Raw genomic sequence first — 25,612 nt, forward strand, 5'->3', positions numbered from 1 at the left:
GAAACTGGTATGGTCAGCTGTATTTTAACCTGTGTGTATTTCAGTGCTTTTCTCTGAGGGCATGAAATTAACAAGCCACACCTAGTAATTCAGGATCCCTTGGGGATTTGCTCTCTCCTCTTTCATCATCTCATGATTGTACTAGTTCTTTTTTTTTTTCCTTTTTGGGTCACACCCATGGATGCTCAGGGGTTACTCCTGGCTCTGCCCTCAGGAATTACTCCTGGCAGTGCTGGGGCACCATATGGAATTATGGAATGTCGGGGATCAAACCTGGGTCGGCTGCGTCCAAGGCAAACACCATACCTGCTGTACTATCGCTCTGGCCCCTGTACTAATTCTTGTTCATGAACTTTTTTGCCTGGTAAATTATATAATAATAACATTTTCTTTCTCAGAAGATTTTCTTTTTTCTTTTTCCTTATGTTATTTTTTCTCAGTCTTAGAACTTTGACAGTTCCTCTCATTTATTACTGGTGTGTGTGTGTGTGTGTGTGTGTGTGTGTGTGTGTACGTACATAGGGATGGAACTTGAGGCTTTACACATGAAAGATAAGTGCTCACCCACCAAGCCACATGTTTTGAGGATGATACTATTTACTTTTCTGTGGAAGAACAGTCCTGGCTTCCCTTTACTATCTCCCCCTGGTGTCTCAATGGCTTTCAAAAGACTCATAAACGTGGCTGTATACTTGGGAGAAACTGTGGCAAAATCTAAAGAGTTCTGTCTTCTCCTCCAGCTCAAAAGACTCAAAAGAAGTTTCTGGGGCTAAGAGGATGTCGCAAGGGGCTGGGGCCACGCTTTGTAGGTGGGAGGCCTGGTTTGATCCCTGGCAGGGCCTGGTCCCTCAAGCACCGCAGGAAGCCACCCCCGAGTACCCCAGGGTGTGGTCCAAATAAAACAACAGGAGAAAATACCTTCTTGTTTTGTTAGCCCTGGACCTCTTTCAGTGATCTCTCTGCTTGTGTCATGAGCACTACACATAACCACGAAACAGTCCAGCCGCTTATAGAGAGAACGTTTATTAATGAAAAGACCACACAAAACAAGTTTTTTTATATGAAGTGTAAAAACATGGAGAGGTTCATATTTACATTTCCCATACAGTACACAATCATTTTCTTTTTATGTTTTAACATAATGCTAAGCAGAGAAAAACCAAAAAGTGTCAGAAAACTTCGCTAGAGGAACAATACTTAAATGGAAACAGAATTAAGAAAATTATTTAATATTTTAAAGCACACTATATGAAATACGTCTTGTTTATCAGGACTACACTTCCCTCATTTTAAATTGGCACTAATATTGCAAACATGCCTTTGAATATTCACCAAAATCCTATTTAGCTGTAAAAGTGAATCCTACATAGCTGAGAAAAACAGTACACTATACCAAGTGTCTGTAGTTTAAGTGTTAAAAAAAAAACAAGAAAAAGTTAAAAGTATGGGGCCAGAGAGCTGGGACAGGGGTTAGGGCACTTGTTTGCATGCAGTTCACCCCAGTTTGGTCTCTGGCACCACCTAGTCCCTCAAATACTACTGGGAGTGACCCTGAACACAGCTGGGAAAAGCCCATGAACATGGTGACATGAGGCCCAAATGCACCTCACCATAAAGTAACAACCAAAAAAGAATAAGCAACTGCAAGTGTTCCTGTCAATATTATAATCTTGGATTGTTATGAAACATTTAAAACGTGCCATCAATTGCACTTAATTTATCAAAAAGTAGCACTGTATCTCTGAATCCTTCAGGACATTTTTTACCTAAGAAAATGTAGAAAGGTCAGGGCCAGAGAGATAGTAAAGGGGTTAAGGCACTTGCCTTGCACATGGCTAGCCCCAGTTCAATCTCCCCAGCACCACATATGGTCCCCTGAGCACCACCAGGAGTGATCCCTGAGCGCAGGGCCAGGAGAAAGCCCCAAGCAGAGCTGGCCTGGCCTAATCCCACCACCCACCCAATGTAGAAGTGTCAAGGAGCAGCAAAATACAATCAAGAGGGACACCTATGAGCACCTTATTTTAGCTGCATGATGGATCTGCAAACTTCCTAAAACCATACGACTTTATAAAAGTTCACACACTTGAGAAGATGTGTGTGTGGATTTTTAAAAATGAATTCCCTTTATATCACAGTGGTGTGTTTACAATCTTTGATGATACAAAAGAAATACAGTGTAGAAGTCCCTAATGAGTGCTAAAATAAAATCAGGCTACCATAATAAAAATACCTGAACAGTTTTCCCAGGATTTCTAAAAAATTTCAGAAACATACAAAGTTCTTTGCAAATACATATATATAAAAGACACAAAGCTTTAAATATTTCTGCCATGTAAAACTCAATTTTATACCATAAAAGGTGAACAGCCTATTCCATCCTAAAGTACTTTTAACCACAGTAGAATCTTCTGAAAGAGAGAAGATTCCTCTACTTCCTTCTCCCACATGATTAAAAAAAATATGACGGGCCTACACATTTTCCAGCTGCATCGCTTTCGCCTAACAGCTGAAGAATGCAGCGGACAATCGATCCTTGGACTCTGGCTTCCAGTGTAACAGCAAGCAACGTGGCTTGAAGTGCAAAAGGAGAATTCTAGTCACAGTTTCTGGAAGACAGTAGCCTGGTCACCTCCAGTGTAAGTAACTCCCAGGAGAAGTTGGAGGGTTCAGGTGCCTGCACCCTGCTCCTCTTGCGCTTCCGATGCTGGCTGAGGGAGCAGCGATGCTGAGCCTTTGAGGCTACTTGGCTTGGAGGAACTGGGGACCTGCAAAAGGTTTCCCGGTGCTGGGCCTGAGTCAGCCACCTCACTTCTGGGGGTTGCCCTAGGGAAGAAAAAGAGCACAGTGACACTCAGACAAAGCAGAGCACAGATGTGACGCCGCTTACTCTGACAACGATGCCCACTTTTCCTGCCTTCTTTTTCAGTCCTGTATCAGATGGCAGATACAAAGCTCCAAATGCAAATAATCTCTCCTCTGACACCATCCAGCTGGCAGCTCCAAATACAAAGAATTTCTCTTCTGATACCATTTTTGCCAACTTGAAAAATTTCATCAACAATCACTCATGCAGAAGCTTCATGAGGAAACCCAATTTCTAAGACTCCTGCCCTCTGGTTAGCAATTATTGGATGGATTTCTCACCACAGCGCAGACAGGATCTAAGAGTTTGGGGACACAGAGATGACTCAGACCTTGGCTCTGTCTTGGAGTAATTTACAAATGTGGCTGGGGACAAAGGTGTGTGTCTAATGACAGTCTCATATGCCATGAGGCTAGAGAATACTAGTTTGTGAGGGCGAGGGGAGACAATCTTGAAATCTCAGAGTAGTTAATTAGCATTTCCACTAATTAAATGTTTACCTGTATGTGGATCTCCTAGACCCACTTGGAAACGTCAATATTATTTCATGTTCAGAAAAAAAAATACAGAACACATTTTGTAAGTGACTTTGTATAAAAGGAAAAATGCCTTGTAGATGCTGTTCTAATTTAGCATGAATTGAAGTATAACCCCGGGAGGCGAAGGGGGGGGGGCAACAGTGCTACTACAGCAGGCAGGATGCTGGCTTTGCATGCACCAACACAGGCTCAATCCCCAGCATCCCATACAGTCCCCTGAGCTCCACCACAAGTGATACCTGAGCCCAGAGCCAGGAGTAAGCCCTGAGCACTGCTGGACGTGACCCCTAAAATAAAATATAGTGTTGCAGCCTGTATTTCAGATGGACCTAAATCATGTACCTAACCCGACAATGTACACGAAGGCTTTCTCAGAGCTGAGAAGTAATTCTGGATTCTACAGCCATACCACCCTGAACATGCCTGATCTCATCTGATCTTGGAAGCTAAGCAGGGTCTGGTCTGGTTAGTACTGGATGGGAGAGTTAAGTAGGGAGAAGGCATTCCTAGGCTGAACCAAGGCACAGAAGCAACATCTCTTGGCACCCTCCCAGGCAGACAGAAGTGTTCTGTACTAGTAAAGTAAGTCAAATGCCCAGTTCTGAAGGGTCAGGGCTGAGGAAACCGAGAACAAAGCTCACCTTCCTTCACTCCGTGCACTCCCAGACAAGCTGATCTTGTCATGGATGGTGCCGGCCCGACCCGGCCTGTCTGCCTGGTCCCCGCAGAGTCTGATGCTGGAGGCAGCGGGGGAGGCAGGCTCCACGCCTTCCTGCTCCCTTAATTTATTGGGGGTGCTTGTGCCCTCTGTCCTCGCGTCTCTCGCTGAGGTGTCGGGAGAGGTCTGCATTTCAGTTGCTGTTTCCTGTCCCAGGTAATCGTGGCTGGTGATGGCGACTGCAGAAGTGCCGTGGTTGGCAGTTGCCCCTGTGCTGGTGCCCATAGATTTGGAAATGACCTTCAGCTTGTGTGAGCTCGGTTTGTAATGCTTCTTTTTGTGTCTGACTTTAGAATTATGCTTCAAGAAGAACTCACAGGACTCCTGCAGGACTCTGCGGCTCTCACTGATGGGGCTGAAAGACAGCGCAAGGAGAGGTGTGAATAGGCGTGGCTGCAGAAGCCACAACACATAGCGTAACTTCTGCCGACGATCTTAATTCAATGCTTAGACGTTCTATGTGATTTATTCTTTCTAAAACCTAGGCTTGGAAATTCAGCGAGGGCCAGGGACATAGTTCTGTGTGTGCCTTATATACAGAAGGTCCTAGTTCAGTTCATGGCCTGAACCTCACCAGAAATGGCCCCTAAGCACTGCCAGTGTGGCCAAACATACATGTTTAATGTAAAGACTATGAGATGCAAGTAGACTGTCATGTAGCGAAAGCTTTCGTGCATACACTCTTCACTGCTTCTGTCAAGCCCAAATAGTAAAGGAGTGAGAAATAGACAAAAATCTATATTTAGATAGGAAAAGGATGCTCAAACCAGCACTAAATGCGGGACTATCCGTGTGTGATAGTGCCACACTTATATCAATACACTGCAGCACTGTGGCACTGTCCACCTGTTGTTCATCAATTTGCTCGAGCGGGCACCAGTAATGGCTCACAACAAATTGTGAGACTTGTTGCTACTGTTCTTGGCATAACGAATATGTCACAGGTAGCTTGCCAGGCTTTGTGTGTGGGCGAGATACTCTCGGTAGCTTGGGCTCTCCGAGAGGGGCCCAGGAATCGAACTCGGGTTGGCCGCATATAAGGCAAATGACCTACCTGCTGTGCTATCGGGAGGCTAGATCAATACAAATATATCAAATGAAAAAATAAATTAGAAGAAAAAGGTCACAAGATATATTTAATGGTCTTGAAATGAAAATTCAATTAAACGTAATTCTTCAGACTTTCAAAACTTACTTGTTAGGTCTAGAGTTCTGAATATTATTTTCTTCTGGTGGGGGCCAGGGGCTTATACCCAGCAGTGCTCAGGCTCACTCCTGGCTCTGTGTTCTGGGATCACCCCAGGCTCAAGGGACCACCTGGGATGCTGGCAACTGAACTCAGGTTGGCTGTGTACAAGGCAAACACCCTACCTGCTATATTATCACTTCAGCCCCTTAGAGTTCTGAATTTGTTTTACAAAATTTCTCTAATCAAAGCAATGGAGAATAGCCTTTAAATGATACAGGATACTGTATATCATGTAAGTAAATCACTAAAATGAATTATTTACTCATAAATGTAATTATACTGTATTGCTATAGAATTTTCTCTAAGTTTAAAGTTTTACCATCTTGCACAAGGCAAATTAGTGACATTTAGGGCAGAACTATGTGTAATTAAGATAGGAAATAATGATCATTTGGTACATTTGAGTCATACTCTATAGGTTATCTTACATCTGAGTCCACTTAATCTTTTACTATTGATTAAAAAGGCTATCATTAGTAAAAATGCTCTACCCCCAAATAATCCAGTGGTAGCAGTAATGATACTGGACACATTATAAATTAGGGAGAAAATGTACATTTTGCCTATATTTCCTTCATATTTCAATAAAATGTCAGACTACTACAAGAACTTCCACAATAAAACCTATTTCACTAAGGAAGTTATTTCCAAGTTTGAAACAACAGCTGATATAAGCAAAGTCTAATGCAGTGGTTATTTTAACAGTCTGGCCTATTTGCTCTCAAACACCAGACAGGTTGCAAACAACACCAATAGGATCTTACTCTCTCTTGCGATTTCTCTTAAAAAATCCAGCCCATTCCGTGCAAGTCTTTTTGCTTCCAACCCAGAAGACAGCAGAGATGCCAACAATCAAAGTCATCAGATACTTTATCATAAATAATGCCAATTCTGGTCGGTTTTTTTTTGCCTACAAAAAACAAGTCAATAATCAAAATTTTGGTGATACACTTAAAGTGGAGAGATAACTTTATGGTCAATGTAAAACCTGAATAGAAAGCATACATCTTCAGTCCGTTTTGTTATGAAATGTTTGACATAACAATCAACAGTGCTTGAAATATAATACACTCCTTCTAAAATGCTAAACAAAGAGTCTTTATCCAGGATTAAAATCCATACCTATAGAAACACCAAAGTATATTTAGGAAGGAGGTCCCCAAATCTGAGTTTGATGCGTCACCATTTATTTTTCTCTATAGATATTGCAGTCTCTTATAATTGCCAAAAAATATTGACTTCTAAGTATCTATTTTCCTTTACTACAAAAAATATACATTGCAACTCATTATAACAACATACCATTTTTGTCTTTATGTGTTACCAATGTTTGTGTTAGAAAAGTTTAGTTGGCTAATAAAAGGAATATCAGTAAAATGAAAAAATATCAAAAGCTCATGAAGATTATGCAATACCTTTCTTTTAAGACAACATTTAAAAAACAAATTTCTAAAGGTTGCACACTATCATAGGATTACATATTTGAAATTATTTCTTGCATTTTGCACCTATTAATATTCCTCAGAGGCCATTCATTCTTTGAAAGAGCCGTTCCATGGTGGGTGTGAATGAACCACAATTTATTCAGCTACTGCTTTTGCAGGAGACTGGGGTTCTGGTATGCTCCAGTCGATGCCAGGCAGGGTGCAGTGGCACTGCTGTGTGGACGGGGCTTCTCATGCTGATGGGCACATGTATGCCACAGCTGCAGGGGGCAAAATCAGAGTGTGTGCCTTTCAAATGCAGACTTCATCAAAATGCTTCCTACAGACTGCAGAACTGAAGGGCAAAGGTTGAGAATGCTTATTTTGCCACGACTTTACCAACACAATAGTTACAATGAATGTTTGCCATATGTAATAGGTTTTTATTATCATTTCATTTGGAGTCTTCATAAAACACTTTTGCTCCCATGTTTAATGATGTGAAGCATTTTTGATGCTCCCTTTGTGTGAATCCTCTTCAATTTATTTAGTGTTTTCTTTTAAGATGTCTAATTTTTCTTGTTGGTCGCTAGGAACATTTTTTATAATAAATTACAAGAATTATACCTGATGTGGATTTTCCTGATTAGATTATGGTGGTTTTCATGCAGAATTATAAAAAGTTGTCATTTTTTATTTTCACTTAGTCAAATTTATCAATTTAAAAAAATCTTTTTTTTTTCTTTTTGGGTCACACCTGGTAATGCGCAGGGGTTACTCCTGGCTCTGCACTCAGGAATTACTCCTGGTGGTGCTCAGGGGACCATATGGGATGCTGGGAATCGAATCCAGGTCAACCACGTGCAAGGTAAATGCCCTACCCGCTGTGCTATCGTTCCAGCCCTGCAATTAAAAAAATCTTTGAATTTTATTAATTATTGTTTGTGTTCTGGGGCCAAACCCAGAAGTGCTCAAGGTATACTCTTGGCTCTGTGCTCGGGGATCACTCCTGGTAGGTTTAGGATACTGTATTTGGTGCTGGGATCAAACTGGGGTCAGCTGCATGAAAAGCAAGCTTCTTATCCACTGTACTGCCTTTCCAGCCCCAATAATTCTGATTTTTATATAGCTATATCGACTTTATTCATTTTTAAGATTAGACTTTTCTCACTTTATTTCATAATGCATTAGTTGCTTCAGATGAAGTTTTGTTTTGGGCACACCCAGTGGTGCTGGGGAGATAGATAAAATGTTTTAAAAATTATAATCTTAAACATTTCTAGTTGTATGTAATTGTTCATTCCCCCATTAATTTGTCAAAAAAATTGAGTACTCTAGGGGCATTTAATATATATATATATTAGGATCACTTTAAAGCACGACTCCCTTTTAAATGTATAGTAAAAACAATGGGTAACAGACTACATAGAGTGAGTATTGAAGTAAAATTTTTATTCCCACACATTACAGTATATGAAAAGATTTCCACAAAGTTACAAAGCAATAGCTTAGTAACTTTCTAGAATACCAATTATGTGAAGGATCCTAACCCACACACTGCTTGATTTGATACAATGAATGACAGCTCTCACCCTTGTTACAGTTAATAACCACATATCTTCAAGAAAAATGTACAAAATCTAGTAAAAAAAAAAAAAGAACAAAATTTCTACTAAACAACACAACTAAAATGCTTTGAGGGATGTTTACAGAAACTGACTTTCAATCTTTAAAGCTCCATCCTTATATTAATTATAAACAACAAAAATAGGGTTCATTCCAGTTGTGCTGTTTCAGCTGAGATGATTAAGTGCACCAGAAGACAGCACATAGGTTAGGGGCAGCCCCTTGCAAACACAAGGTCCCCTGGAGCACTGCTGGGTATAGTTCCCGGTTGCCCTAGCACTGTCAGGCCCAGGCATTGAACCATTTGGCCTGACCAACTCAGTCTCACTGGAACCAGCATGGGGCTCCTGAACACTGCTTGGGGCGACCCGCCAGCAAATTAAGATGTATGGGATGGCTTAGATTAAAAACGTCCTATTAGCCGAGTATTCCCAGGAATACTCTGAGCACTACCTGGGAGACAGGCCCTCCGCCCCAAAATCAAGTTTAGCCTTTATAGTTATATGCCAGACACAGTAACAACAAAAGTCTCCAATGGAGATGTTACTGGGCCCGCTTGAGCAAATCGACGATCAACGGGAGGGCCTTTACCTTTACCTTTACCATGCAAAAAATGATAAAACCGATGGACAGACTCAAACAAAAATTCCTCCATTACCTGAAGAATATAAACCAGTTCCCAAATCATCAGATGAGACCTCTCTTCCTCTTTCTCACTCTGCCCTTCACTGCATTAATCAGCCTTTGCAATCCAGAGTGATTTTTGAAAGAAAAGCTAAATTAAGCACATTATTATCGTAAAGTGAAGCAAAAATCTGAGGAAAGAACTCTTTTGCAGGGTAGTAGGGGAGCACATCCAGTGGTGTTCAGTGTTTACTCCTGGCTCTGTGCTCAAGGGTCACTTCTGGTAGGGCCTGAGCAATATGTATGGTGCTGGGAATTGAGCCTGAGTTGTCTTGTGCAAGGCAAGTGCCTGCGCCACTGTACTACCAGCCCTTGAGAAAAGAATCTGAGACACTAACTTCAGCTTCAAGTCATAAGCAGGAATCATTCCTTATGTCCTCTGGATGTTCTCATTTGAAACCCAACTGTATGTTCACAACTAATACAAGCAGATTTCCAGGGCTCATTTTCTTTTTCTCTCTCTCTTTTTTTTTTTTTTGCTTTTTGGGTCACACCCAGTGATGCACAGGGGTTACACCTGGCTCTGTGCTCAGGAATTACCCTTGGCGCTGCTCAGGGGACCATATAGGATGCTGGGAATCGGCTGCGTGCAAGGCAGACGCCCTACCCACTGTGCTATCGCTCCAGCCCCCCAGGGCTCATTTTCTATGTGAAAATGAAACAGTCAGATGAAACAGTTGTTATGTTTTACCTGGTAAGGGCACGGGATGTGGTACTGACTGCAGTGGTCGGAGACCCACGTGATCTCCCATGTAATCCTGTTCACCTGCTCGTAGACATAACACCCCAGAAGCGTCACTAGCGGCACGAGATAGAGGCCACTGAAGACTCCTATTCGGATCATAAATTTCTTTAGCTTCTCTTGGTTCCGGCCATCGTGCTGTATCACTTGTCGGACGTGATTTAAGGAAATGATGCCAGCGAGAAGAAGAGACAGGCCCACAAACACACAGAGGCACAGCGGCAGGAGAACGAAGTAGCGCGACGCGTCCAGGTCATAGAGGCCGACGAAGCAAACTCCACTAATGTTGTCACCTTCAACTTTGTTCATAGCCAGAAGCATGATGGTCAGGAAGCCTGGTGTGCCCCACGCAACAGTATGAAACCACACGGCCTTCTGTTCAATGGCTTCACAACTCCACTTTCTTCCTGCTGCTAAGAACCAAGTAATGGTCAGAATTACCCACCACACGGTACCAGCCATGGTGAAAAAATAGAGAAACATAAACAAGATGGTGCAAGCCTTATTCTGAGAGCCGAGAACCACAGTATCCCCAATTTCAAGCTTTTCATCGGCCTTATTGCAGGCTGTGCGATTGCCCAACAAGAATCCAATAAAGTACATGAGTGACACGATGCTATAGCAGACTGAGTAGTAGATGATTGGTCTCTCTGGGTATCTGAATCTTTTAACGTCAATTAAAAATGTAAGGAATGTGAACAGTGTTGCACACAGGCAAAATATAGAAACGATCCCGATAAAACTTTTTGCAAACTCGAGCTCGTCGCTTGTAAAATACATGTTGGGGCATGGGGGTGCACATTGGTCAATGCCCAGAAATTTCAAGCCATGCCCCCCAGAAGTCTTAAGATGCCTGGGACACCAAAAGCCAATGTCTCTTTGGACTTGCTCTGTTTTCTTCTGAGGGTCAAGAAGCTGTGTCTGCGGATCAAAAGTTACAGGCGCCGTCCCATCACAGTATTGCAATCTGTTGAGACAAAAGAAAAATTAAACAGACGATGTCAGTATTGGATATTCATGATTTTAATGCTATATTTCATAAAATATTTCCCTATGCAATGATAATTGATGGTAGGACATACAAACCTAGACAGACACTAGGTCAGAGTTTGGTAAAAAGTTGTGAAGTAGCCTGAAGACTTGTGATTGTTCCGAGGGCCAGGTGCACTAATGGAGATTAAATATGGGTGAACCTGAAAAATCCCTTTTTTGGAAAACAATTCATTCTTAAAGAATTAAGAAAGAATTTACCTTGATTGTGGTCTCAAGACCCAAAAAAGTGAGGGGCTGTCTGATTATAGCAAATGAAATATAAAACTTTGGGGGGAATGGGGGAAGAAATAGTACATGGGTAGGACACTTGCCTTTCATATGGCTGACCTAGGTTCGACTCCCAGCACCCTATATGGTCCCCCCGAGCACAGTCAATGGTGATCCCTGAGCACGGAGTCAGGAGTAAGACTTGGGGAAAATGAATGCTTGTTTTCTTTGTTTTTTCCCTTTCAGTTTTTAGGCTATACCCAGCAATGCTCAGGGGTTACTTCTGGCTCTGCACTCAGAAATGACCCCTGGCAATTCTCAGAGGACCATATGGAATACCAGGGATCAAACCTGGGTCCATTGTGTGCAAGGCTGACCCATTGTACTACCACTGCAGCCCCTAAATATTCATTTTCTAAGACCCACAAACAGAGTAGATCTACTCAAGGACCAATTTGATGGCAACTGAAATGGTGGAAATGATGTAATTTCCTGGATTGATGGGGTGGCATTCAAGTGAGAGTTATGGTCTCAAAGCAGTGCAAGAATGCATAAGCCTAAGGAGAAGTTTCAGCCATGTCACCTTTCTGCTTCCTTTCAGATATGGCCCTCCCCTGACTACAGGTAGACCTGAATGAGACACAGGACACCTCTGTTTGGTGCCAAACTTTACCACAGAATCAAGTTACAAACTGCCACTATTGAGAGTCTCTCTCCTCTCTCTCTCTCTCTCTCTCTCTCTCTCTCTCTCTCTCTCTCTCTCTCTCTCTCTCTCTCTCAGACACACAGAGAGAGAAAACAGCAGATAGGGTGTGCTTGGCTTGCCTCCACCCAACCTGCATTTCATCTCCAGCACCAGCACCCCACAGGGTTACCTGAGCTCTGCCAAGAATGATCTCTGAGAGCAGAGCCAGGAGTAAGCTCTGAGTAGCCCCAAAACAAAGCAAAAAAGAAACTGCTAGCATTACTGAGGGGGCAAGGGGGAATCTATATGGTTTAAGAATTAATGAGGATTTTAAGGAGAAAGCACTTAAATACGCTTCAAGTAAGAATGGAACCAAATAAAATGTATAGCCATATATAGATTTTTGTGTGCATATCTGAGTGTTTGCTGCACTGAGGCCAAACCCGGGGCCTCCTGCATTCGAGGCCTGAGCTTCCCCAAGTCCCCGGCCCCAGTCACACAGAGAATGCTCAAGGGTCTGTCCATGTCTCCACCATGACTGACTTTGGCAGTTTTGCTCTGTATCTAACTCAGTACAGCAAAACATATTACAGACAAAATCGGGAGCCCTTTCTGGCTCGAGACCTTCTCTGCCTCCCCAGAAATATGACCACAAGTGTAGTTTTTATTCTTTTCATGCAATTTAAAATCTTTTTCACAAGAGTATTTTTTTAGCCACAATGTGACACTGTATTACTTCAAAGATTCCGAACGTGATATAAATGATACCATGCTGCGTATACGCTATGGTAATTCCTTTTCCCTCGCTGACCTCTTGGATCTCTGTATGCTGATAGCAGGGGGCAGCTGCTCTCATATGCTCAAGGGCGTGGTGTCTCTCTAGTGGGTGCCCCCCCCCAACTGTCTAATCACTCTCTTACAAAGCACTTTTGGCTCTTTTCTCATTATTCTTTTTCCCAAGTTAGGAAAAATATTAGAATCAAAATTCTTGTGCATGATTTTTAGTTCAAAAAGTTTCTGTAGAAGGGGACTTCCTCAGATGTCAGGTATAAACATCCTCAGCTTCACTACATATTATCATTGTTTCTGAAAATGATTATGCATCAGCCAGCAGTGCCCCAAAAGCTGACACTTCCTTCCATTTACTGCAAGGAAAACGTAAGGGCAGCCCACTTCCTCCCCAGATTTATTATACGAGGTCCTATTATGTCAGTAGAACACTTCCAATTATAAGCCCTCGATATCTAGGAAAAAAAAGAGATAAAAATAACCAAGACTAATGAATGGGAGGAGGCATTGAAAAGAAGGGCAAAGGTAGGAAAAACTCAGCGAGTTGATAATAAGGTTCACTTCCTCCCAGCCAAGGTCAAAGGCACCATGGCACATTCCCACGGGACTCGATGCATCTCCTTTCTTGTATGGTTGCAATTTTGCATTTAGTTTTAGAGTTGGCTGCTGTCTTCTGAGCCCAAGAACAAAGTTTGGTCTTATATCCCACAAATGAGTACAATCATTCCGTGTCTGTCCCTCTCCTTCGGATTCATTTCACTCATCATGACACTCTCCATGTCCATCCATTTGTAAGCAAATTTCATGACTTCCTTATCCCTGAACAAAGTTCTGTCTTGCTCTCCACTGAGAAAGTCAGACTTACTACCCGACATTCAGCAACTGTTGAACAAAATAATGAAAGTCTGTCACATAGATTCTAGAAAACAAACCCTACTGTTAAAGGAAACTATCGATACTAAGTTCCTCCCCATTTGGGGAGCTCCTTTTGTTTTCTCTTCTACTTTCCAATAAACTTTTCTACTTTCCAAAAAATAAAAGAAACCAGTAGTGGCTTTTATCTTACCATTTAGTAGCTTTTATATAACTTACCTGTCACATTTAAGTTCCTTTGGCCATCTGATTCCAAAAGTGTCGATTAGTTTTTTGCAATCAGAATATACTTTTTCACAAAATTTACGGCAGGGTGGAACCACTTGAATTTGTTCAGTGCAGGTAGGTACAAAAGCTTTGCAAAGGAAAGTTTCAACGTTTGGTGAACATTCCAGATTTGCAAGAGGAAGAAAATGCTATTAGGAAAGACAACAAAATAAGGTTAGTAAACACTTTAACAACAAAGGACTTACAAGAATTCATTTACTGCTTAAAGGAAATATAGTGAACTCTTGAACAAGGTTGGGGTTCCAGCCACCAGCACCCTGTCCTCCCCTCTCACACCTCGAAAAATTTCATTTCATTTCCCACTTCCCCCCAAACTTAACTACTAATCAGCTGCTGTTGAGTGGACAACTGAAACTGCCGACATTTTATATGCTTTATTCAGGATAGACTGTATTCTTACAAGTAAGCTAGAGGGGCTGCAGCGATAGTACAATGGGGAGGGCATTTACCTTGCATGCTGGTGACCTGGGTCCAATCTCCCACATCCCATATGAACCCCTAAGCACTGCCAGGAGTGATTCTTTTTTTTTTTAATTTCTCACTTGATTTATTTTTTGCTTTTTGGGTCACACCCTGCAATGCACAGAGGTTACTCCTGGCTCATGTGCTCAGGAATTACTCCTGGCGGTGCTCAGGGAATCATATAGGATGCTGGGAATCAAACTCAGGTCATCTGTCTGCAAGGCAAATGCCCTACCCGCTATGCTATTGCTCCAGCCCCAGGAGTGATTCTGTACTCCACATCTGGGGTGTGGCCACCAAAACGCAAAAATAAATAAAATTTAAAAATAAAACAAAATTAGGCTAGAGAAAATTAAATATTAATAAATCCCTACTCTGGGGCCAGAGTGATAGTACAGTGGGCAGTGCAAGGTAGGATATTTGCCTTGCATGTGATCAACCCGGGTTCGATCCCTGGCACCCCATATGGTCCCCCAAGCACATCCAGGAATAATTCCTGAATTCAGAGTCAGGAGTAACTTCTGAGCATTGCTGGATGTGAACCAAAAGTCAAAAATTAAATAGTAATTTAAAAAATAGTAATTAAAAAAAAAACTATGAGAAAATTCATCTTAAGACTGCACTGTGTGTTTAGAACACTAATCTGTGTAAAGGGACCCACACAGTTCAAATTCCTGTTGTTCATCTGAAGTGTGCCCTGAAATAACATGACACTGCACTGAGCATTCTGGTGAATAATGGACATGTTCAGGCCAGCAGGAATAGCCTGAGAGAAGGTACCAGGGTCCTGAGAACATGCTGTGCTCAGGCCAAGAAGTTCTGCATGAAGGGAACCGGAGGTCAAGATCTGTCAGGACAGAGAGGGCAGAGGGCAGGATCATGACGAAGAATGAGGAACTTGGCTTTTTGGAGGAAGGGGTCCTCCTGGCAATGATCCGGCAACCAGCCAGTGGTACCTGTTGCCCTCTGCCTCAACCCCTCCCTACACCATCTCCCTGGCCCTGGGATTTTTCAAGGAAGGAGATTGCCCGGAAGCTTTTCAAGGGGAAGACATGATAAAGTCTTGACGGCTGAGTAGAATCCAAATTTCATACCCAGAGCCTCCTCTGGGACTCAGGTGGGAGCACAAAGTGCGGGGGCTCACAGCAGGTCCTCCTTACTGCCCAAGTAAGCCGGGGCCTAAAACGCCCTAGTGTCTCAGAATCAGATTCTGTGGTAGGAAGGATGAACTAACCCTTTCTTTTGTTTGGAAGCCATGCCTGATGGTGCTCAGGGCTTACTCCTGGCTCTGCACTCAGGGATCACTCCTGGCAGTCTCAGGGAACCATATGGGATGCCAGGGATTGAACCTGGGTCTGCTGCTTTTACGGTAAATGCCCTGCCCGCTGTACTGTATCTCTGCAGCCTGGAACCACACTTTTAACAGTGAAGTTGTTTCTCAGTGGCGATGGTAGCTAATGATCAGTGCTGAGAACTACAAGTACAGCTCAAAGGCTGGACAAGTGAAACCATCACAGGGCCCGCTACAGGAAAACTATTTTCTTCCAGAACAAATACAGCAAGCTGTTTTCTTCATTTAATTCTCCAGAGCGACAGGACAGGCTGATCCAACAGTGTGCACAGGTGCTCAGAGCAGAGGATCCAAAGACCAACTGAGGCTGCGGAGGTCGGGGTACAGGGTAGAGAGGAAGAGGAGCAGGAGGAGCAGCTGGCTAGAGCAGGGGAGCAGATCACAGAACTGTCAGATCTGGCAACTTTTCACAAGAAAACAGAATCTGGTGCGTTCTGTGAAATACTTCCCAACTCTTGACGCTGAGCACACAGAATGAAATACGGTGTCGAGCAGAGAAAATCCATCATGGGGTCAGACCCAGGGAGGCCCACAGAGGTCCCGGATGATCACAGACTACTGGGCAGTTCCTGGTTTAAAACTTGGAGAGGACCCACCAGGACATTCAAGTTTATTATTTTCAAAGTGTGTGTGTGTGTCTGTCTGTGTGTGTGTGTGTGTGTGTGTGCGCACATGTTTGTCAAGGAACACTGAAGTTGTTTTTCTCTTTTTCTACTTTTCTTCCCTGCTTTCTTGGTTAAAAGTTTCCTCAGTGCTCACATAACTGAGCATGTTTAAGATTCCACACTGCTCACCCAAACTTGGATTGTGTGGATTTCTTCCATTTTTTAAGTACGAGGTTACAGAGAAGGCTGATCCATGAAGTTTCAAAAGCACAGCTGCCCTGGCTGAAAGGCAGTGCTCAGTCTGTTTCTGTTTGTCTGTCTGTCTCTCTCTCTCCTCTCACTGCACCCCTGCTTCCCTGCCCAAGACCTCGAAGCACTTCCCAAGATTAGTCTGCAAGGCATGGGGCCAATGCAAGCCCCGATTACAAACAAGACAAAGTATCCCATTTCTTATTGAAATTGTAACCGAATCCCCGGCGTACTTGGACTAGAATGAGGTGCCCTTGTCACTGATCTCAGGCAACTGTTATCAATAATATCCGAGTGACTTGTGAGAAACCAGAGCCCAAGTCTGCCCGCTCTCCCCCAACACTCTGCTTGGCGCTTTTTCTGTCCAGGGAGACAGAGGCAAGCTGCCTCTGCGGGGAAGGACCTTGGGGGGACCGGGCTGTGACCCTGGTCAGGGCATTATGTCCTCTTCAGTCCTGCAATGCTGTGCCCCAACTTCTCCCCAAACATTGCCCCTTACCAGGTGACAGATGGGCAAGGATGGCAATTGGCGGGGTGGGGTGGGGGGGCGAAGGGAAGAAGATGTTCAAAAAAGAGGCCCATGAAACAAACCCAACCAAAAACTGTTTGGGCAACACGTAAATCAGATTATAAACCTCAAACTATGCTGACCACGTTCCAGATGATGTAGCTACCTCCAGAAGCCAGTAATTAGGAGACAATGTATTTTAGAGCAAGTAATGTCACTTTAAAGTGGGCCGAAAGTCCATTATTGAACATATCATTCAAAAACAAACAGAAAGAACTTCCCTAACTTGTTTTTGTTCTTCTGGGACCACATCTGGCAGTGCTCAGGGCTTACTCCTGGTTTTGTGCTCAGGGATCTCTTCTGACAGGGCTCAGGGGATCATAAGTGCTGCCAGGATTTCAACCCATGTTGGCCATGTGCAAATCTAGCACTCTACCACTTCAAATCCTTCAGCCCCTAATTTTGGAAGCAAATTTTGGAAGCAAAAATTCTCCACAAGAATATCCTGAGAATCATCCTCAGAAATGAAATCCTGGGATAAAGAGACTAATGACTCATTTGTAACATTTCTGTGTCCAGAGTCTTAGAGTGAAAATCTCGCCCTATTATCCAACTCGCGTTTTAGGACTGTGGACTGTGAGTGTTATGAAGGCGCGTGTACGGGGCATAGTCACCCTTTCTCGGCTCCTCGGGCCGTTGCTTCTCTTCCCTTTCATGGACACCCTCTTCCACTCATGTCATCCTATGCCTTCGTGATCTTCAGCAAGAGTCTCTCCTTTTCACAAGAGTCTCTCCTTTTCAAACTGCATTTTCTGAGAAGGCCCAGGAACACATGTGACCACTAGTCACAGCATAAGATCAGAGAACAGACCACTCAGTCATAACTAAAAGAGTCATGCTTTCATGGTGGTGGTGTTGAAAGAAAAATAAAACAACACAATAGAAACAAAATCATGGCTGGTTATATGCACAGAATAATCTGTTTCTTTTTCGTTGCTCACCATCAAAAATCTTTGTTGGGCCAGAGCCACAGCACAGCAGGTAGGGTGTTTACCTTGCACGAGGCTGACCTGGGTTCAATCCCCAGCATCCCATACAGTCCCCCAAGCACTGCCAGGAGTAATTCCTGAGTGCAGAGCCAGGAGTAACCCCTGTGCCTAACTGGGTGTGACCCAAAAAGCAACATATATATATATATATATATATATATATATATATATATTTGAATTTCCTAATCTATCTTGACTTGTCCTGCTGTAATAGATTTGATGCTCAAAGAAATAAGAGGAAGGTCCCTTGGCAGAACTGATCAGGCCCTGGCAGAGATCCCCTCGAAGCTCTGACTGGTATGCAGGCATGAAGAAGACGACAATTCAGACAATGACATGTGTTGGAGTACACGGAGCTTAGGTTTATCAGATTGTACCCATCACAGTGCTCCCGAGTCACTCCCATTACTTTGTCTGTCTGTAACCTCTTCTATGCTCTCTTCCCCAACCAATTTGTAAGGTCTCATCCTTCTTAGACACTGAAGCTGTACTGTAAGTTAATATTGCCTTTCTCCTCTCCTTATGTCTTTTGAGCAGTTTACTTTAATGCAATGTCCTTTTGTATGGATACAGGAAGACAATTAATTAATATTATGCTTTATAACTTAGGAATTGATTGGCTTTGAATATTATTCACTCCTGGGCATCTGCCTTCTCAACTTAAGCCTCAGTTGCCCTCACTTCCTAGCACCCCAAGGGCAGGGTCCCGACGTGGGACTGGATGGAACCAGGGCAAGCCGGTAAGTTATGTGCTACCCTGGCATCGCGATGGGCCAGGCCAAGGTGCCACGATTCTTAACTATAAGTTAAGAGTTTGATCATAGGCAAATGATGTCATGATCCAAAAGTAACGACAAGACTAGGGCCCTGCTGCTAGGAATAGGAAAGATATCTGGCCTGAGCACTGCAGTCTGAGATCGAGATGGCCCTAGGAGAGCAATTCTATAAGCTCAAAGTATTTCTTACTGTGTCCATACAAAATGATTAATATTATGTATGCTTATATGTTGGTTGGATAAGGAGAGGAGAAACACGTCCTAGAAGCAGTTTCCTGGGTGTCCTGACTAGCTTGGATGAGACTGCTTTTTGGAGATGTAGATTCCAAACTCTAGCAGACTGGTCTTTGTTGTGCTAATCTAAGTGCTTGTAGCTTGTGAAAAGGTGAGGCCAGGATTACTGGCCTGCGGATGTAAGGAAACAATGTATGTTTGCCGCCTCAATGTTCGCCTCAATGTTCGTTCTGTAACTCCTTTTGATGACATCATTATATTGCGCCCTTTAGAGGTACTATGATCTATATAAGGGAGATTTCAGGGCTCTCGGGGGCATACGTGCATCAGAGAACCTGGGAAGATGGGGCTGAGGACAGAAGCGGAGAGAACAAAGGCGCACGTGCTCGAGGATTCCTGAGGCCTCCATGACATACATCTCTTCCATGTAATAAACGGCTACTAAGACCAACTAGCTTGGCCTCGTTTCCTTCCTTCGCCTGACCATCGCCATCGACCTCCCTGGAGTGGGGAAACGGCAGACTGCCGGCCTTTTATTTTTTGTGTGTTTACACAGACATGGAGGCTAGGAGGAAGCCTGAGGACAACTCTGAGCTCTGGTCCCCCTGAGCAACACTAGGTGCAGCACCAACCATCAGACCAAGGGGAGCAAGGGGCAGACTCTACTCACAAAAGGCAAAACTTGAAAGATCAACCAGAGCTGGACAGCAAGAAAAACAGATAATGAAAAGCCAAAGGCATGGGCTCACAGATCAAATCACACCTGGGAATAATGTCAGTGTCAGGATTCTGGTCCTAGCTCTGCCTTGAATCCCTGTACCTCTGGCCAATGATTCTCTGAGGAGTCTCAGAGCATTCATCAGTGAAGAGGGAGAAACACGCACAGCTAGATTGTCTGTAAGGTCACTGGCCATTTCAAAACATATCTGGAAAGGGTCAGAAAGGCAGAGCCGGAGAGCAGGGTAGAAAGTTCAAAACAATTGTAGCCGCAACAACGCAGCTTTCTCCTGAGTGGGTCTGGTAAGGGATCTGGGGTGAGGACTAATTTCCAGTTTGCCCAGCACTCCGTTCTGGGGACCAGCCCAAGCAGACGCGGGGCATGGAGCGACGGAAGATTAGGGAGGGATGGAGAGATGCAAACTGGTCTCAAAACACAGGCATCCCACGGGTTTGGCTACCGCATGCTCCAGGCATCATGATTCTCGGGGAAGGCGTGTGAGGCGACCTGTGCTAGGGTCAGGTGATGGAAATGCGTGGGAAGTGCCGCAGTGGGACCCACACAAGCACCAAAGCAGCCGAGGACAATGGTCCAGGAAGTGTCTGCTGGCACCCGCACTTTTGACGGGTCCCGTACCAGGATCTTAACCAAGCCAAAGTTCCATGGGTTTTTCCCTATGCTCCGAGCCTGGCTCTCCAGCCTCCTGAGTCCACATACTATCCACCAGTATCCCTTTCCAGCTGAAGTAGTTAAAGTTGGCATCTATTATCTGCATCAAAGAAGATCACCAAGTGGAAAAGCAATTACATATATATATACACAAAATTAAACACAAAGTAAAATCCATGAAATTAAATTTAATCCATTTTTTTAAGCCAGTGTGAAAGAGCCAGTTCCTGGGCTGTGCACATGTTTTGCCTGTCGATGTCCCTGGCCACATCCCAGGACCACATGGTCCCTGAATAGCCCCTGAGTATCCCAGGTATGCCCCCTCAAAAAAAAATAATAAAAGCCAGTGAGGCCAATAAGGGATTAACCCTACACAATTTTTTTTTTGCTTTTTGGGTCACACTCAGAGGTGCTCAGAGGTTATTCCTGGCTCTGTACTCAGGAATTACTCCTGAAAGTGCTCGGGGGACCATATGGGATGCTGAGAAACAAACCCGGGTCAGCCACGTGCAAGGCAAACATCCTACCTGCTGTGCTATCATTCCAGCTCCACAAATTATTTTTTTAAGGGGGCATCTTCCACATAGACACTGATAGACACTGGATACATCTACAGGTCATCTAGAGACAATCAACCCACATCACTAGTGGACTGGGTATAATCGAACTCATGTAATGCATCTCAGATACACGTGAAGCACCCCAGAGGCCTGAGCCTGCAGCCTGCATGGACAGGGAAAAGCACCAGCGTGTGCAACTCACTCATGTACTGTTTTCAGCCAAATGCCCACCTTTCCCCATAGCCCCCCTCTGGCTTCTTCCTGCGGCCACCTGACCGATGTAGCCACTCGGGCCTGACTTACACACTGACCCCTGAAGACAGCACAGCCAGGAGGACTCACTCACTTATCCATGTGGTGGGCACAGAGATGGTCTGAGGGAAGGAATTACATGGCTGGGGCACCAAGGCTAGAAGACCGGTGACCAGGTGTGCAGAAAAGCAGTCTGAAAAGACTTCTCCCAAATGAGCCCGTAACGGGCATAAATGACACCGATGAATGTTGTTCTCAAGGTCCCCAACAGAGGTACAGGGGAGTGAAGCCAGGGCCTCACACACAAACACAGAGATTAAAAATACTGTATACGCATGTATATGCATGTGAGTTGGCCTTTCCTATGATCACCCCAGTGCTTGCACAAGAGATGCAGGGACAAGAGGACAGCAATGAGGAAACAAGAACCGGTCCTCTGGACGCCCTCCTCCCTGGCACTAGTGAGCAAACTGATGGCTCCAGGTGAGAGGAAACAATCTCCACACACTTTCTTCTAAGGAAATCTTTTTTGATCATTTTTAGCATATTAATCATAACAAGCACTAAAAAAATAAATCATTTCGGGCCTGCTATTGGGGCAGGCTTGGGTGGTGGCTGGAAAAATAGGAAACAATGTGGGAAGGTATAAGCGTGGTGGGACTGGTGTTGGAATATTGAATGTGATAAATCACTGTGAACGGTTTTATAAAAATAAAATTAAAAACAAAAGAAATAGAACTCTAGGGCTGGTACAGCTATTAAGGTGCTTGCCTCCTCACGTCCCAAAGACCTGGTCTGAGTCACATATTGTCCCCAGAGCACCGCCAGGGGTAACTCCTGAGCACAGAGCCAGAACCAGCCTCTAGCACAGCAGGCTGTGGGACAACCACACCAAACCATAACAAAGAACATCCTAGATCTGTTCTGTCGAGGACTGGCCTGGTGCCCAGCACAGAGCCTCGCCACTGACCCAGATTTGGCAGGGGGACTTTTCCTTCTACTTCCATACAAAATCGCAAAGGCTGGAGGCTTTCAGTTTCCATGGTCAAAGCACAGCACTCGACACAAGCCCAGCTGCCAGGACATGTCTCATCACCCATCTCGTGCATTCAGTGTCTTACTTTCAAAATAGTTACAGTGATTTCAGAAAGTCATCTCTGAAAAATAAGGATTTTTCTACATTAAACTTTCTCTCCTACACATGGCGAAAAAAGAACAGAGGAAAATGGTGGGAAAGAAGGGTGCCAGAGACTTTGAAAAGCAGGACAGTGAAGGTGATTTTAAAATACTACCCAGGTTAGGATAGAGAAGGGACCAGTGTGACAATAATTATTAGAAATCATCACTCTGGACAAGAGCTGAGTGTTGAAAGGAGTAAAGGGATATACATGATAACCTTTCAGTATCTGTACTGCAAACCATAATTCCCAGAAGGAGAGAGGGAGGGAGGGAGGAAGAGGGAGAGAGAGAGAGAGAGAGAGTATGTGTGTGTGTTGTGTGTGTGTGTGTGTGTGTGTGTGTGTGAGAGAGAGAGAGAGAGAGAGAGAGAGAGAGAGAGAGAGAGAGAGAGAGAGAGAGAAGCGCCTGCCATAGAGACAGGTGGGGGGAGGGGGACTGGGAGGAAAACTGGGGACATTAGTGGTGAGAAACGTACACTGGTGAAAGAACAGACGTTGGAACATTGTATGACTGAAACCCAATCATGAACAACTTTATAACTGTGTATCTCACAGTGATTCAATTTAAAAATAAATGTTTAAAAAAACTACTGCCCAGTAGCGGCTATTCTGCAAGTCAGTGTTCTCTGTGAGAACTGCATCTCGCTCACTTGCCTTGATGTTTCTTTGTTAATTTGCATTCTCTCTTGAACACATATATCCCCTCTTTCTTTCCTTTTTTCCTTTCACATCTTTGTAAGCAAGTTTTGTTCAATAAAAGCTAACTTGCTTCACACACACACACACACACACACACACACACACACACACACACACATATGCATTACTGCCCAATAGAAACATCCCCTGCCCGCTTTGGAGTTTGTTTACATAGTCTCCATCCCTTCATTTTTAATGGAATCACCACATTTCAGAAGTGCCTACTAACAGGTGGAACGGAAAGGGCGGTTTCCCTTGGCTCCCGGCCCTTTAGAGTTCAAAAGCGGAATGACCACGGACTGTTCTAAACACAATACATGACTTGCTTCTGCTGCGACCCTGCTGAAGGCAATTCACATAGAAAATACAATATTCCTGCTTCCTCTTTCCCTAGATCGGTCTCGGTGCTTGCAGGATGAAATCACTCTCTCTCGGGACACCGACCTTGCCGAGTGAGAAACAGGCTGGAGAGAGGAAACCAAGAGCCACGCAATGGGAAAGCAGCCGTCATTTGTTTGTGCACTTGGAAGAGCCCCACTGGCCGACATCCTTCTCACTACAATGCCCGGCCACACTTCAGAGTCCGAAATTAACTCTCGGTAATACCCAACTTCAGGTTCTGATGAGAAGCCACCAAAAGAAACAAAATCCTATTTCAAGCAATTTCTGAAACATAACTTGAGAACCAGGGCATCCCAGCCAGATTCCTTCAGCTCAGAATAAACTGATGAAAGGAATTTTATGTGCAAAATAAAATAATATGCTAATCATTGGTTAAATCTACAGAATGAGGGCTGGAGAGATAGTACAGCAAGCTGGGTGCTTGTCTTGTATGTGGTTGACTGGGGTTCAGTCCCTGGCACCATATATGATCCCCTGAGTCCTATAAGAAGAGATTCCTTGGGGCTGGGAGCGATAGCACAGCAGGTAGGACGTTTGCCTTTCACATGGCCGACCCGAGGTTGATTCCTAGCATCCCATATGGTCCCCTGAGCACTGCCAGGGGTAATTCCTGAGTGCAGCAGAGCCAGGAGTAACCCCTGTGCATCTCCAGGCATGACCCAAAAAGCCAAAAAAAAAAAAAAGAAGAGATTCCTGAGCAAAACCAAATGCCTCCCCCACCAAGAATAAACAATAATTGATTTATTAATACTTTACATGTATAATCCTTAAGAACACATTCAACGAGATGGATGATAGTACAAGATATAGGGCATTTGCCTTACATGTGGCTGGCCCAGGTTCAATTCCCAGAACCCTATATGGTCTCCTAAGTCTGTCAGGAGTAAGTCCTGAACACCCCTGGGTGTGACCCAAAAACCAAATAAAAAAGAACACAGTCAAATATTTTAAATCAGGAATCAATGATCAATAAACACCAGTCCAAATATAGTCTGCTGCCTCTTTTTGTAAATAAAGCTTTATTAAGGGCTGGGGTTAAGGTACTTGTTTGCCTTTCGCAGAGCTGACCCCAGTTTGAGTCCGTGGAACCACATGTGGTCCCTTGATAACCAACAAAGATCACTCCTGAACACACAGCCAGGAGAGTCCCTGAGCATCATTTTGTGTTTCTCAAAAACCAAAAAATTAAAAAATTCCTTAGCTGCTGCCATGTAAACAGCCCAGCTTCACAACATCATGACTAATATCGGAAGAGAAGCCAAGTCAGTGAAATTCATGGTAGCCAGGTCTTTGGGCTGCAAACTCTGGGGCTCCCTCAGGAGGGGCATGGCTGAGGACAGTTCCAGTTCTACAGAGCCTGGAGCTCCTGAACACCTCCAGCTCCACCATACTGGCAGCCCAGTAGGAGCACAGCAAAATAGATGGAAAAGCAGCACGGAAGCCAACTAAGCTCCATAACCAAAAATAAGAACAAAGAAAGCTCAGCTAGCAGCCAACAGCTCAGTAAACCCTCGGACAATGACTTTAATAACCGCACGTGAGCTAAAACAATTTTCAGAAACTTTGTTTTACTGAACTATTTTTAAATAATTCCATTTACCATTTCATTGTAACAAGCAATATAAAAATAATTTTGTGCCTGCCAAGAAGGGGGCAGTCTTAGGGGTGGGGTAGGGGTTGGGGAAACTGGGGACAATGGTGGAGGGAAGGTCATACTGATGGTGGGATGGTGCTAAAGCACTGAATGCTGAAACAACTGTATCATGAACAACTTTTAAAAATCACGGTGTTTAAAAAAAGCTTTAAGAATGGGGAAAAGTTTAATTTCTTAAATTAGATTTTATTAAAATATATCCACTCTTTTAGAAAAAACACATGATCTATGACTGCTTTATTATTAGCACCACAGACATGAATTCCTGTGACAGACTATATGCTTTGCAAACCACCCATAAAGAGTTATTATCGTGCCCCTTGCAGAAAACATTCGCTTTCCCTGCTCTAGTCTCAAACTTGAATGTACGTAAGAAACACCCTGACAGCTTGTTGGAAAGTTTCTTGGTTCTCTCCTCACAGATTCGATAGGTCAGCACCGGGCCCATCACTTGCCTTTCTACCAAGTTCACAAATTACTCACCGCAAGACCACAATCATGGG

General features: G+C 43.9%; 1 protein-coding gene across 2 annotated transcripts in view; it reads right to left on the minus strand.

Moving 5' to 3' along the window:
- Positions 1-1,014: 1,014 nt before the first annotated feature.
- Positions 1,015-25,612, minus strand: part of FZD6 (frizzled class receptor 6) — a 29,531-nt gene continuing 4,933 nt past the window's right edge. Inside the window, exons 3-7 of one of the 2 annotated variants that reach the window (XM_056110042.1) lie at positions 13,675-13,871; positions 9,798-10,815; positions 6,137-6,282; positions 4,047-4,478; positions 1,015-2,826 (exon numbers count right to left, since the gene is read on the minus strand). In XM_056110042.1, coding sequence (XP_055966017.1) covers positions 2,670-2,826; positions 4,047-4,478; positions 6,137-6,282; positions 9,798-10,815; positions 13,675-13,871 — 1,950 coding nt within the window. In that variant the 3' untranslated portion in view covers positions 1,015-2,669. Of the gene's footprint in view, positions 2,827-4,046; positions 4,479-6,136; positions 6,283-9,797; positions 10,816-13,674; positions 13,872-25,612 lie in introns of those variants that run through there. The other variant, XM_056110048.1, reaches the window with a different exon arrangement.

The sequence above is a fragment of the Sorex fumeus genome, unplaced genomic scaffold (assembly GCF_029834395.1).
Source record: "Sorex fumeus unplaced genomic scaffold, SorFum_2.1 ptg000002l, whole genome shotgun sequence".
NCBI classification, from domain to species: domain Eukaryota; kingdom Metazoa; phylum Chordata; class Mammalia; order Eulipotyphla; family Soricidae; genus Sorex; species Sorex fumeus.